Source organism: Apis laboriosa, unplaced genomic scaffold (genome assembly GCF_014066325.1).
Source record: "Apis laboriosa isolate Shangri-la unplaced genomic scaffold, ASM1406632v1 scaffold703_cov156, whole genome shotgun sequence".
NCBI lineage: Eukaryota > Metazoa > Arthropoda > Insecta > Hymenoptera > Apidae > Apis > Apis laboriosa.
Window position 1 is genome coordinate 143,076 of NW_025224178.1, and position 12,433 is coordinate 155,508.

General features: G+C 36.2%; 1 protein-coding gene across 5 annotated transcripts in view; it reads right to left on the bottom strand.

Moving 5' to 3' along the window:
• Positions 1 to 12,433, bottom strand: part of LOC122719128 (protein outspread) — a 195,368-nt gene that overhangs the window by 38,983 nt on the left and 143,952 nt on the right. The window contains exon 1 of one of the 5 annotated variants that reach the window (XM_043944708.1): positions 11,190 to 11,278. The exons of the other annotated variants lie outside the window; for them this stretch is intronic. Coding sequence (XP_043800643.1) covers positions 11,190 to 11,201 — 12 coding nt within the window. The 5' untranslated portion in view covers positions 11,202 to 11,278. Of the gene's footprint in view, positions 1 to 11,189; positions 11,279 to 12,433 lie in introns of those variants that run through there. 5 annotated transcript variants of the gene reach the window in all.

Genomic DNA, 12,433 nt, shown 5'->3' on the forward strand with positions numbered 1-12,433 from the left:
CTTCAAGTTTTATTCTTTTTCAAAAAAGTTTGGATAAGGAAAAGTAGAAGAAAAGTAAAAGTTTTGGAAATTAGGAACCTAAAAGTATTTGAAAACAAATAAGTCGAAGCTTCAAGTTTTATTCTTTTTCAAAAAAGTTTGGATAAGGAAAAGTAGAAGAAAGGTAGTTTTGGAAATTAGGAACCTAATAAATACTTGGAAAGTTGAAGTTTTATTCTTTTTTCAAAAAAGTTTGGATAAATAAACTGCAAATTCTTGGAAACAAAAGTAGATGAAAAAATAGAAGATTCTAAAAGATTCTTCGTGAAAGATTTAGGAAGAAGGAAGAACACAGAAGTCGTTGGAAAGTCGAAGAAACAAAGGCTTTTGCAAGACTTGAAAACGAAGCAGGCTGACATCTTCCAGTACGAAATGAAATATTCGCGACTAAATCTAAACTAACTTGTCTTTGCGCAAGATCATGTATTCCAACACGGTGCTTCCGCATGCGAGGACTGCATAATTTCGAGCGATTCTTTGTATAGCGGATGGTGGCATTATTATATTGCCAGCAATGTTTATTAACCGAGATACACGCGCCGGCCGGCATGCGCATTAATCTTGCGCTCGCGCGAGATAAGCAAACGCTCGCGTCACTTTGCCCTGACTGTCTGCATATTATTTACGTCATCGATAAATCTTCTTAACGTAACGTTAACGGCAATCGCAATAGACTCGTTCACCACGATTAATCGAGTTTCGAGGCTGGAACAAACGAATTCTTGCCAGATAATCACAGTTCAACAGCGGGTCGGGCAACAACAGATTTTTCGAAACAGATTTCGTAGAGTGATCATTTTTACTCGCAATTATATCCAATAATTATTCATTATTCTGATCTCGACAATTTTCCAAAGTTAATAAAATTATAAGTTTGAACGAATCCGAATCAATAAATACAGATACTTTTATTTTAGTTATCACGCCATCATTTCATTTTCGTTTCCTTACATATAAATTCCGATATTCTGCACGACAATCCGAGCGAACGATCACGAGTCCACGTTCCACCTTCGATCCCATCGCAACACGATCAACAATAAACGTAACGTTACATAAGATCGAGAGCAAGATCGACAGAAGAAGCGAACAACTCCTCTCGGCGAGAAAGGAAATGTCGACTCTGTTTCGCAAGCCCTCCGCGGATGGCCCGCGATCGAGCACGCGCCTCGCAGAGGATTCTCGATCACTGTCCTTGATCCTCGACTTTTTTCAGGATTTCACCAACGATCCCCGATCGTCCCTCTCACGCCACCCTATCCCGCGCGAAGCGTGGAACATCGTTAACCTTTGAGATCATCCGCGCGAAACACGCACGCGTGCGTGCGTTCCGCGCCGCGAGGAAGGTTTCCCTCCGCCATATTTTTCTTTAAGAGAGGAGTATTTGTGTACAGGATCGCGACGAGTAACGGGATCGAGGGGATCGATCGTGGCCGAGATCGAAGGTCCCCCCCCCCCCTTCCGAGAGATTCGATTCGATTCGATTCGATTCGATTCGATACGATTCGATTCGATTCGATTCGATCGTGGAATGGCGAAGGTCGCGCGGGCGAAAGGTGTATACCGTTGGTGAGTTATCGATCCGTTCGGGAGATCGATGGACGGAAAAGCTGGCCGGATCGAGGAGGTTCGAAATCGATCGATCGAGATCTCTGGATCTTAAAAATTTGTGTGAATATGGGGATGGTATTCCAGTTGTAATTTGAAGAAAGATAATCTGATAATTGGATCGAAGAGATAGATTTTGTTCTCTTTACATTAACCGCTTCACGCACTCGATCGAGTTAACTCGTGAGAGTTGCAGTTTCTATATAAATACAAGTGAATATATTCAGTTAGAGAATGTGGTGATTATTTCCTCTCCTAATATATCCTTTAGAAAATTAATTTAAATTAATTTCAAATCATTTACGTCCAAACTTCTCTTATCCCACATAATAAATTCTCAAATTAGGATAAAGTCCGAAAATATAGGCAATTAATCTTTTTTGCATAAAACTATATATTTTTTTGTGTTTTTCTTTTCAAGATTTGTTAATGTTCTTAGGTATTTTAAGATAATAAAAAAATTGGTGGAGAAATGACTACTTTTGAATTTTTAATTGGTGCGTTAAGGGGTTGATGTATTTGATATAATGTATTGTATTAGATAAATATATTATTTGGAGGAGAATATCTAAATTTTATCCAAGTACTAGGCGCAATAATATATCCCTTAAAAAATTAATTTAAGTTAATTTCAAATCATTTTCATCCAAACTTTTCTTACCCCACGAAACGTACGCGTAGTAGTTCTCAAATTAACCGCAGGATGAAGTTATCCTAGGCCTTGAGAGAGATGTCTTCCCTCCCACGTTGATGTTAATTTACGTGAGAAGCGCGTATCCCAAATTCAACCTCGCAACACCGTCCAGGCCAAGTTTCTATCTCATAGGTAGAAAACCCTTCGAAGGCACAACGTTCGTTACAACAAGCCAAGGTATATTATGGAACGCGTCGTGTCTCTAAAATTGCGGAAAATGATTTCAAGATGGATGATTTCCTCGGGATGACTGTTTCGCGAACGCTGGTTATATGATATACTCGTTACTCGTGGGAATCCGGCCCAAAGTCCAGGAAGAGGGTATATTACCGGCGACTTTTTCAACTCGTCGGATAATTTATGGGCCGTGTACAACTGTATATTAAAGCCTCCTCGACCAGAGCAGCCTCTTCCCTTTAAAAGTAACCAATTACTTACTTGGAACACAAAACGGCCTGTAACGCCGAGATGAAAAGTAAACATTCATCTTCGAAGATCATACTTGCCGTACTTGCGTCATCGAGCAAAGGCAACACACCTGTAAGCCTCCCTATGAATAAGCGATTGAAAATCTGGGACAGTTGTATCCTCGCCCCTTCTCTCCACAAAAAGACCGTCAGAGAAGTGTAAGAGAGACGGGAATTTGCGTTTCCCAGATTTGTATTTGCAACTTTGTAAGTTGATGAGGAAATATCGATATTGTCAAGATTGATCGAATTTTTGGTTGTAAGGGTTTTCGACAGTTTTTTTTAACTATCCAACATATTTAACACTGATGATTTGACTTCCTCAAATTTTCTAACGAAAATTTCCAATCTTCTTGACAAACGTCAAACATTCAATTTTATCGAATATCCAATAAAATCGCCAAATTTCCAAATTTTTTACATATTTCGATCAACTATTCAATTAAGAGTTATTTCATAATCCAACACAATTTGCTTCTAATCTTTCTTCGCCATATCGCATCTTTCCAAACTTTATCATCGTCTCACGAATCGAAACGAAAAACAGTTCGACGGTCCACGCGACCACCATTCCAGTATCGAATCGATTATAAATTATTGAAATCCGTGAAAATTAATTTCGCTCGCCATACGGTTCCAACCACGAGAGTCCACCTCGAATACCCGCTTCGTTATTTCATTATCCGCGACGATGGTCGGCGAGCAGAGTGGCGGGAAAATAGGTTACGGTGGCTGCAAGATTAATGGTGCCACCTGCTCGCAATTATAGTCGCATAGCGAGAGACTCGCGCGCGTGCTAGCGCGCGTGGATCATCTTTCCGCCGCGGGCTCCACAGGAAGTTCCGTCGATGGCCCTTAAACCACATTTATAGCGTGAGAAGTTTATCATTTCGCGGAACGACGATTTTAATTTGATTTGTCGTGTGTTGATTGAACGTGCGTTATTTTCCGTTTTGCGGTTTTTCCCTGGATATTTGTTAACTATTTATTGATAAAATTCTAAAGAACCATAATGAAAAGTGAAAATGAAATGGTATTCATTTAAGAATAAAATACTAATAATTAAATTCTTATTTTTTGTATCTGTACGACGATAAATATCGTATTATCTGTATTATTTATAATGTTTTATCTACAAAGAGTACAATTTTTCGTCCATAAAGTAGTCAACTCTTATCTTTTCTTTTTCTCTCGACACTTAGTATATCCTTAACATAAATTCTAATAATAAAATATATGATTATATTATTAAAATTCCATATCCTTCCTTTCCCCTTCCTTTCAATCCAAAAAACAATCTTATCACACCCTCGAACAACATACGATATCGTTTCACCAAATTGCTTCCATCCATAAATTGGACTCGATGGAAAAGAAAGAAATCAACTGATTCCATTCCACATTCATTTCCACTTCCAAAAATTATCGCGAATATTGATTTAATCGCAATTAACGATTAAAAGTAAAATACGTGAAAAAGGATCGCGTCGAGGAAACATCCGTTTTTCCCTCCACGTTCCAGGGTTAAGTGAGTTTCATTTAATCCCGTCATTAGCTATTTCCTCGGCCGGGAAACGGGAGGCGTTCACCTTCTCCTCTTCTTCCTCCTCGGCACGCCTCTACCATCATCCATCTTGTATCCTCTCGCGAGACCAGGGGCACCAACATTCGCCGCCCGTGGAACATCTTAATGATAATCTTCGGGGTGCGAGGGAGGGGGAGCATGCATTAAACGAGGGGAGCAACAACGAGGCAGGGATGGGTGGTTGTCGATGGCCAACGGATCGATCGGGCTTTCGAACGATTAGCCGGTTGAAATTGAATGGCCTCGATCGTTCCTTCCGATCCATCCCGTTTCACCACCACTCGATGTAATCCCATCCGATGCTCCAACGCGAACTCTGATAACCCTTTGGCCCGACGATAAGATACAAGTGTCACGCTTATTTACTCGTGGATGGACTGGTCAGAGATTCGGTGGAAGGGGTGACAATCTTGAGATTTTCGACGATTTTGGTCTCGAGAGATGTTGTTGGTATTTAACATGGTGGATGTGTGGTGTTACGTTTGTCGATTTTTCTCAAAAATTCGATTTATTTTTGAGTATAGAATAATTTAAATAACTCGATGTATCATTTATCATGTAGATGATGGCATTATGATGAACGTTTCGTGCATAATGAAGAAGCATTTTAGAGAATATTTAAGAATAATAATGAGAGGTGTCAGTTTTCATTCGATCCTTGCTGAGTAGTACTTTAAAAACCGGTATTAAGTAAAGAAAAGATTCGGGAAACCGTTCAAGTCCCATTCATTAATTCCTTCCCATGTAATAATTTTTCGTTAAGAATAGTTAATTCTTGAATATTCCTCTTTCTAAATTGATTTCTCTAATTTTTAATTGGGAACGTGTAATTTTAAAAGATCTCGAGAGGCTAAAGGTGTCGAGATTCCACGGATGTTTAGATGAAAAGTATCAGCAGGATTGAAATTCAAAAAGTCATTCCTTTTATCCTAATCCAGTCGAGAGGACTGCATAAGCTTGTCTTGTGTCCTCGCAAATCCTTGCAGCAAACAAGCGGCCATATTTCAAGGGAAGAATCGACGTCTTTATACGAAAAGTAAGCAAAGCGTTCTCCCTATGCTTTAACCACTTACTTCGGCTGAAAGCTTGCTACTTTCATTTCGGCACAAAAGAACTGCGGAGTTCTAGTAGCTGAACTTTGTCAACAATGCTCGAATCCAGACCTTTATTCTTTCAAGAGCATTCTTTAAGAAAAAATTTCCAAGACTTTCCTTTTTTTCTCAACTTTCTCTAGATACGAATCGTCAGAATTATAGTTTAGATGTTGCCTTAATTTCACTTCTATTGAAATTCTCTTTTCTTTACTTTTTTTTTTTTTATAAATTCTCATTTATAACTTATTCTCTACACATATACAAATTCTTGATAAATTCAATTTTCTTGAAAATCTAAATCTTTCCTTCTTTCTGAATTTCAAAGCTGCTTTGAAACGAAACTAGAATTTTAATAAAATATTTCATTCCTCCTCAAAATCTGATTTCTCCGTTCTCCAAACTTTAATCACGATTCATCCGAGACCAGAATTCCTCAAGATAAAAATTGAAGAAAAGAACCTGAATCGTGAAAATATTCTTCCTTCCTGGACGTCTCAATAATTAATAATTCCCCGAACACATTAATGCACACAATCCCAACTGGCTTGATCATCCATTTCCTATCAAAACCATCGATTAAATTACATCGAGACCAATTACAATCGGGAAATCCCAATAATCTCATCGAAGGCAGCGTGATCCATCCAAAGACGAAGATCCAGTCCATCTTATCACGTGTATTCGCACAAATACCAATGTTAACCGAATGGAACGTCGGTGATGTTCAATATCCGATCCTAAATGGTGCACAGACTGGCCTGTACTTGTATGGACACCGTGTATATACTTATGCCTTCACGAGTACGTTATATAGGATACGTGTATATACGCACGCGTGCTACGTTTCCTGGTTGCTCACCTATGGGCGTGTCACGATGGATACGTGCATGCAACGCGATCTACGTTTGCAACGTTCAATTTTCAACTTATTCCAATCGTATGTACGGATGAAATTTATTGTGCTGGTCGCATTGGTTGCAGCAAACGTTTGAAATATTTGACTGGGGGGGGAAAATTCTCTTTCATCTTTGGAGTTGAAAGAGTGATAGATTCAAACGTTTGTCTTTCTTAATATTTTTGGGACAATGTGTTCTTCATCCAGAAAAAAATCGTTATTCCCTTTAGCAACCCTTAGCTACAACTTGTACGATCTTAGGGGATGATTTTATTAACAGACGAACAATCTTAATAGATCTCTGTGCGATCCTAATGATAAATGAACGTAAAGAAGGGATAGCAGGCTTTCGAGATTTTCCAGGACAGGAAAGGGATAAAGAAGATCTTCAGAATCAGATCTCTGTGTTTCGCATTATTCAATATTAACACCAGCTCGACGAGGTTAGTCGAGGTGCAAGGGCTTTCCCAGCGCACCAATTTTGCCATTTACATTGTTGCTGCCACGGTAACCGGCAATAACGTACGCCGGTGTAACCTTATTCACCGTTCACAATCTTGAACGTTATTACGCAGTTCGGTTTCACGCGGTGCACCGTTATTCATCGTTCTTGAGATCGTTTACTTTGCTATAACGACGCTGTTCGCGGCCAGTCGGCAAAGAAATGGAGAATCGTTTGGACTTGGCCTGCAACCCGGTCGAGGACGTGGATAAATGAGATACTAACTCAAATGTACCCCAATGTTTATGATGGGTTCCACCGAGTGTGAGGCCATGGAACGTTTTGACGTGAATTATTATAGAAAGTTTGTTGAAAAGTTGCACACTTAGTAGCTGGAACTCAGATTCCTCGTATTTTGTTTTTTTGGTTTTCTCGTAGATTGATTTATTTCTTAAAAAATATTGCAGGAAATGTGATATTTTGTATTTAAAATTGTTGACTTTTTGTCGTTGAAGAGTTAATGGCAAAGATTTTAGAATTATTTTTTGCTGATCGTGTTCAAATCAGGTTTTTATATATTTCATATAACGTAGAATGATTATGAGCAATTATATGCTATACGCTTAGAAATGGAAAGATATGTTTTTTTTTTCCATGCATTAATATAAATGAGATCATATAATATCCTTTTCAATTTCAATTTTCAATTAGATACAGGAAATTACGATCTATAATTTTAGTCGATTATTTTATAGTGAGAAAATTACATAAGTCCTTATCTATCTTGCTTTATCTATTCTTGAAACAAATGGAACATAAGTTTTTACTTAAGGAATAATATCATTTCAAAGTCTCATCTTCTGTTTCTCTTGGTAAATTTCATTATTTCTTGAAAATAATCTAAACACCATATTGGGAACAAATCCAAGACGGATAATCTATCTAGTACTATTCTACATGGAAGTACTAAAAATAAGTTGACATACATTAGATTTTAAGGCAAGCATTCTTCAAACACAGTCCAAGAATAATTCTCATTCCAAGATACCATACTTGGAATCATAAAACAGGCGCAGATGTTCTTAGCAAATAGATGTATCTCCTAAAGAGATTATACCAAACGAGACCGAGAAGATATTCTCACTAATATTGCAACAGGTGAAATAACGGCACAATATCTACACGCAAATTAATATTTTAAATCAATTATTAAAACAAACCAAAGTTAATTGAAAAAACTCTTGAAACTCGGCAAGCTTACATTGAATTTAGATAAAAAAGACCATTTATAAGGGCAGATCCAATCGATTAAATGCAACAAAATTGTAGATAACTTAAAAAAAAAAAAAAAAAAAAAAGGACGGTTCAACGTTCGAATCGGCTTAAAAAATAAATTCAACGGAAACGGATTAAAGCTGAATCGAGATTACTTTCTCCCATTTATTTTTTCAATTATCCCACGAGGAAGTAATTTACTTATAGTCCGCCAATATCGAAGGAGTCACGAAAATATTATTTGCGGTTTCTCCCTGTTTCCCTTTTGGTTAATCGAGGGAAAAATTACGAGCAGGAGAAAATAAAAAGCAGCGAATAATGGACGGTTCTGATTAAATTTCAAATAGCATCGCCGGTTTATCAGGGTCAGTATCGAGGAAATCGCACTTTCTCATTCCGATGGCTCGTTTTGCTTTCGTCCGCTGGTTTTTCGCGGGTAAAAATAGAAATAGAAGAGTTGGCGTGCAAGGTGTGTGTTATGCAAATGAGACGACAATGAATGTTTTTGTATCGTGGAAATTTTGCGACGAGACGACAGATGTAATGATGATGGAACTAAATTGAATGTGGTAATTAAACTGGAAACTGTGGCTTTTGCGACTAAAGAATGGTTAATTGAGGGAAAAATGATGGAACGTGACTGTTTTGTCAGTTAATTGTTGTAAATTATCGGAATTTCTGGAGGGAGACTTAATTTAAAAGGTTGTGAGAAACTTGATGTTAAATTGAACGAATTTATCTTCAATAAATATAAAAATTATAAATTGATTATTTTTCAAAAAAAATTTTAATTTCTATATAAATACGATAATCGATTCAAAATTCAAAGTTATTTTAAATCTGATATAATTCACAATCTAAATCATGATGTAATATTTTAAATCCAAAATTTCTCTATCTTATCAAGTTATGTGTCTATCAAATTTTAAGATTGAAATCTAATATCCTAGATTTTACGAATCAATTTCTAGAGTCCAAAATCTGATTTCTGAATTCTAAGATCCCGAGAATTTTTTAAAATTTTTTTTCAAAATTTTCAGTTGAGAGATAAAACTTCGAAGACTAACATCCAAATCATCATTCGAATAAATTCCGTGTCTATCATTATTATAAACAGGAGAGAATTCGTAATTTCCAAATTGCCGTTACAACCGGTCGTTTGTGTAATTTTCGTGCCATAAATTTTTCGTCCTCGGCGAGAGCGCGGTTACGAGCGGCAATTTTAGGACAGGGCGATTCCGCGAATAGACCACGCAGGACGCTTAGCGATCTTTGACACGCAAATGCACTCATTCTATCGTTTAAACCCATTTCTATCGCATGCTGGTGCAAAGAGATTGTTAACCCTTGCCAGACCGATGCTCAATTATTTACTGACTACGTTATACGTCTATACGTTACCTTCCTTACGCGTGAATAATCAGACGAACCTTAATATAAATTTATCCTCGACTATTTTTGGTCATTCTGATGAAAATTTATGCCATTATAATGAAATTATAATGAAATGAATAAATTTTAAGATTATTCCACCATCAATGATAATTATTAAACAAAACGTAGAATCCAAATTAAAATGAAAATATTCTAAATTTAACATAACCTAACTCTCAAATCTAACCCTAATTGTAGTCATTATATATAATCTACCAACATTCAAGATTTCAAGATTTTAATGTAGCAATCAATGATAAAGAGTAGAGGATGTACTTTCAAAGTCTAAATCTAAGTCTAATAACCCATCACGGTAAAATGTTAGAATTTCAAACATAAGCCCTAAACGTCTCTCGGTTCGTCCGAACAATTTCTATTACGTGCAAGCGTTGAGATCATTACCCCCTCAGCACGGTAATGTTCGGTAATCAGGTGTATTTTAACGAGTAGCCGCAGCGGTTCGCGACTTACTAGATGCCTGAACACATTTGCGTGGTTACGTTATGCAGGTGTACATGTACAGGCCGTTGAAATGCCATTTCTGAACGACACGAGATCGTTGCACTCGCTTAGATGAAAAAACTTCCTTCGTCGACCGACAAATCTACTTGTTTTTTTTACTCAAATTAATTCTCAAACTATGCTATTATATTTTTTAATAAGAAAAATTTTTTTATGATACAGTAAATAAATAAATATATTATAAAAATCTCAATTTTATAATTTTTTTAAAAATATAAATTTCCTAACCTCAATCTATCTAACTAATCTCCAAATCAATTAAATCGTAACAACTTAAACTTGATTCACTTATCTAAACATGCTAATTACATAAAATACATAATTAATTCTTATGTTTGCAATTAATATTCAATTTCCTAACCTCAATTTATCCAATTAATCAACCAAAACTATAACAAGCCTTGACTCACCTATATATCTGAACATACCAATTAGATTAATATAAAATTTCTTCTTGCCACTTTCGTCCGCCAATAAAATTGAAAATCCGTTACACATCAGATTTATATCCGAGATATGAGCAAAACATTTTGATAACCCGTCAAAAAGTGCAATGATTCGATGGCAAAAAGTGTTTCATAGCCAAGAAAATAATGACGGCAATAACTCGGCAACAATAAAGCACAAACGGCTCGTTCTACTAATTAGGAGTATATCGCGTTAGCAGTTCGACGAGCAGGAATGTATAACCGAAGATACGAGGTCGTCGACACGTTGCTATCCGCCCCGTTACAATGTAAATATCGTACGCAACACAGACGAGAAACGTGCTCCTATTATACCTTTCTCCATTCCTACCAACCTCGTCTCTAAGCCGAAGGGAGTAATTAATATCAATGGATAACAATATACGAGATATTTTCGAGATTACTTGGTTTTTAATAGATATGAAGAGATAATGTTTCGTTTGAGTCAAATTGTAAGAATTGAAGAATTTTAAAAAATTAAGAGATTAAAGACAATGATAATTTAATGTATAATCCACAAACATGATCCGTGAACAATCCGTGTTAACATTAATTAGGACGAAAAATAAACGTAACATGGTTTTAACCGAATTCCATATTAGAAGAGAAACGTTTCGATCTAATGACGCTCGCTTAATGACAGTCATGTTAATTATGCTCTGCTTACCATTAACTGCATCCGTATACTGGTGTGGATTTTCACGAACAAATCAGAATTGAAGACCGATTCTCTTCTTTCAAGTAGCTGTTTTTCAGTTTTTCTTGCACAAAAACTGGATCATCAGAAACGTTGTATTAAATAATGTAAATTAAATTTGATGACGTTGATTCAAAATTTTAAATGTGATATTTATATAATCAAAATCAAGATTCACAAATTTATTTAATGTCCTAACCTCTAATCATGGTATGAATAAAATATACTTCATATTCATGACACTACATCAAAAACTATATAAAACTACAAATTAAATCAACAAATATTCCAGTTTTAATGAACAATAATAAATATTATTACGTTTATGATCACTTATAACAAAAGATTAACGAGAAAAACGATAAAACGCGAAAGACATATCCACTTACTGGGTCACAACTGAACTCCAAGAACTCTATAGATGTCGCTTCTTTTGCGGTCGCGTTTCCATAGGGAAAAAAGGAAAAAAGCAAAAGTTCATCGTGCGATTATTGATGCTATTGGTGCATGCGTGCGCGTAAATCGCATTTTGCAAATAAGATTTCGCAGTGAAAAATATGTTTCTCTAGCATCCGTCTACTAGGGAATAATGCACGACCCACGTTTACCATGGAACAGACACAACACATTGCAACGCATCGTCGCTCTCATAGAAATCCGTCGAGACGTTATGTTCCGTGTACAATGGCACGTGCAGAGAATCATGAAAACGACAAGTTTAGCTCGTGGGATGTCGTTTCATTCAGGACTTATCGAGATTTGCTCGTTGATTTATGCTGTCTGATGTGTCATCGTTGTTTGGATGGTGGAATTTGAGCTTGCAAGAGTTCATGAATGACTGTTAAGCTTAAAAGAACAAATGGATATTTCAAATCTTTTGTGAGAAAGTATGTGTTTCATATATATATCTTACTTTGTAATCTGATTTTTATTATTTTAATATATATTTTTATTTAGAAGAAAAAATAAATTTCTTAATTTTTAATTCTTTTTTAATTAATTAAATAAAAAAATTTTGGTATTGTAAAGATGTCTAAAATGTTTCTAAAATGTTCATTCATTTGGAAGATAAAAAAGAATAAATGCTAACATGTACCTATAGGCGCCGCAAGCTAAAAACGAATAAAATGAGATCAAAGTTTGAACTAACGTTTTCTTTCTGTTCACGAAGAAACCCAATCGCCAAGGATCTAATGCTTCCCGACGACGAAGCA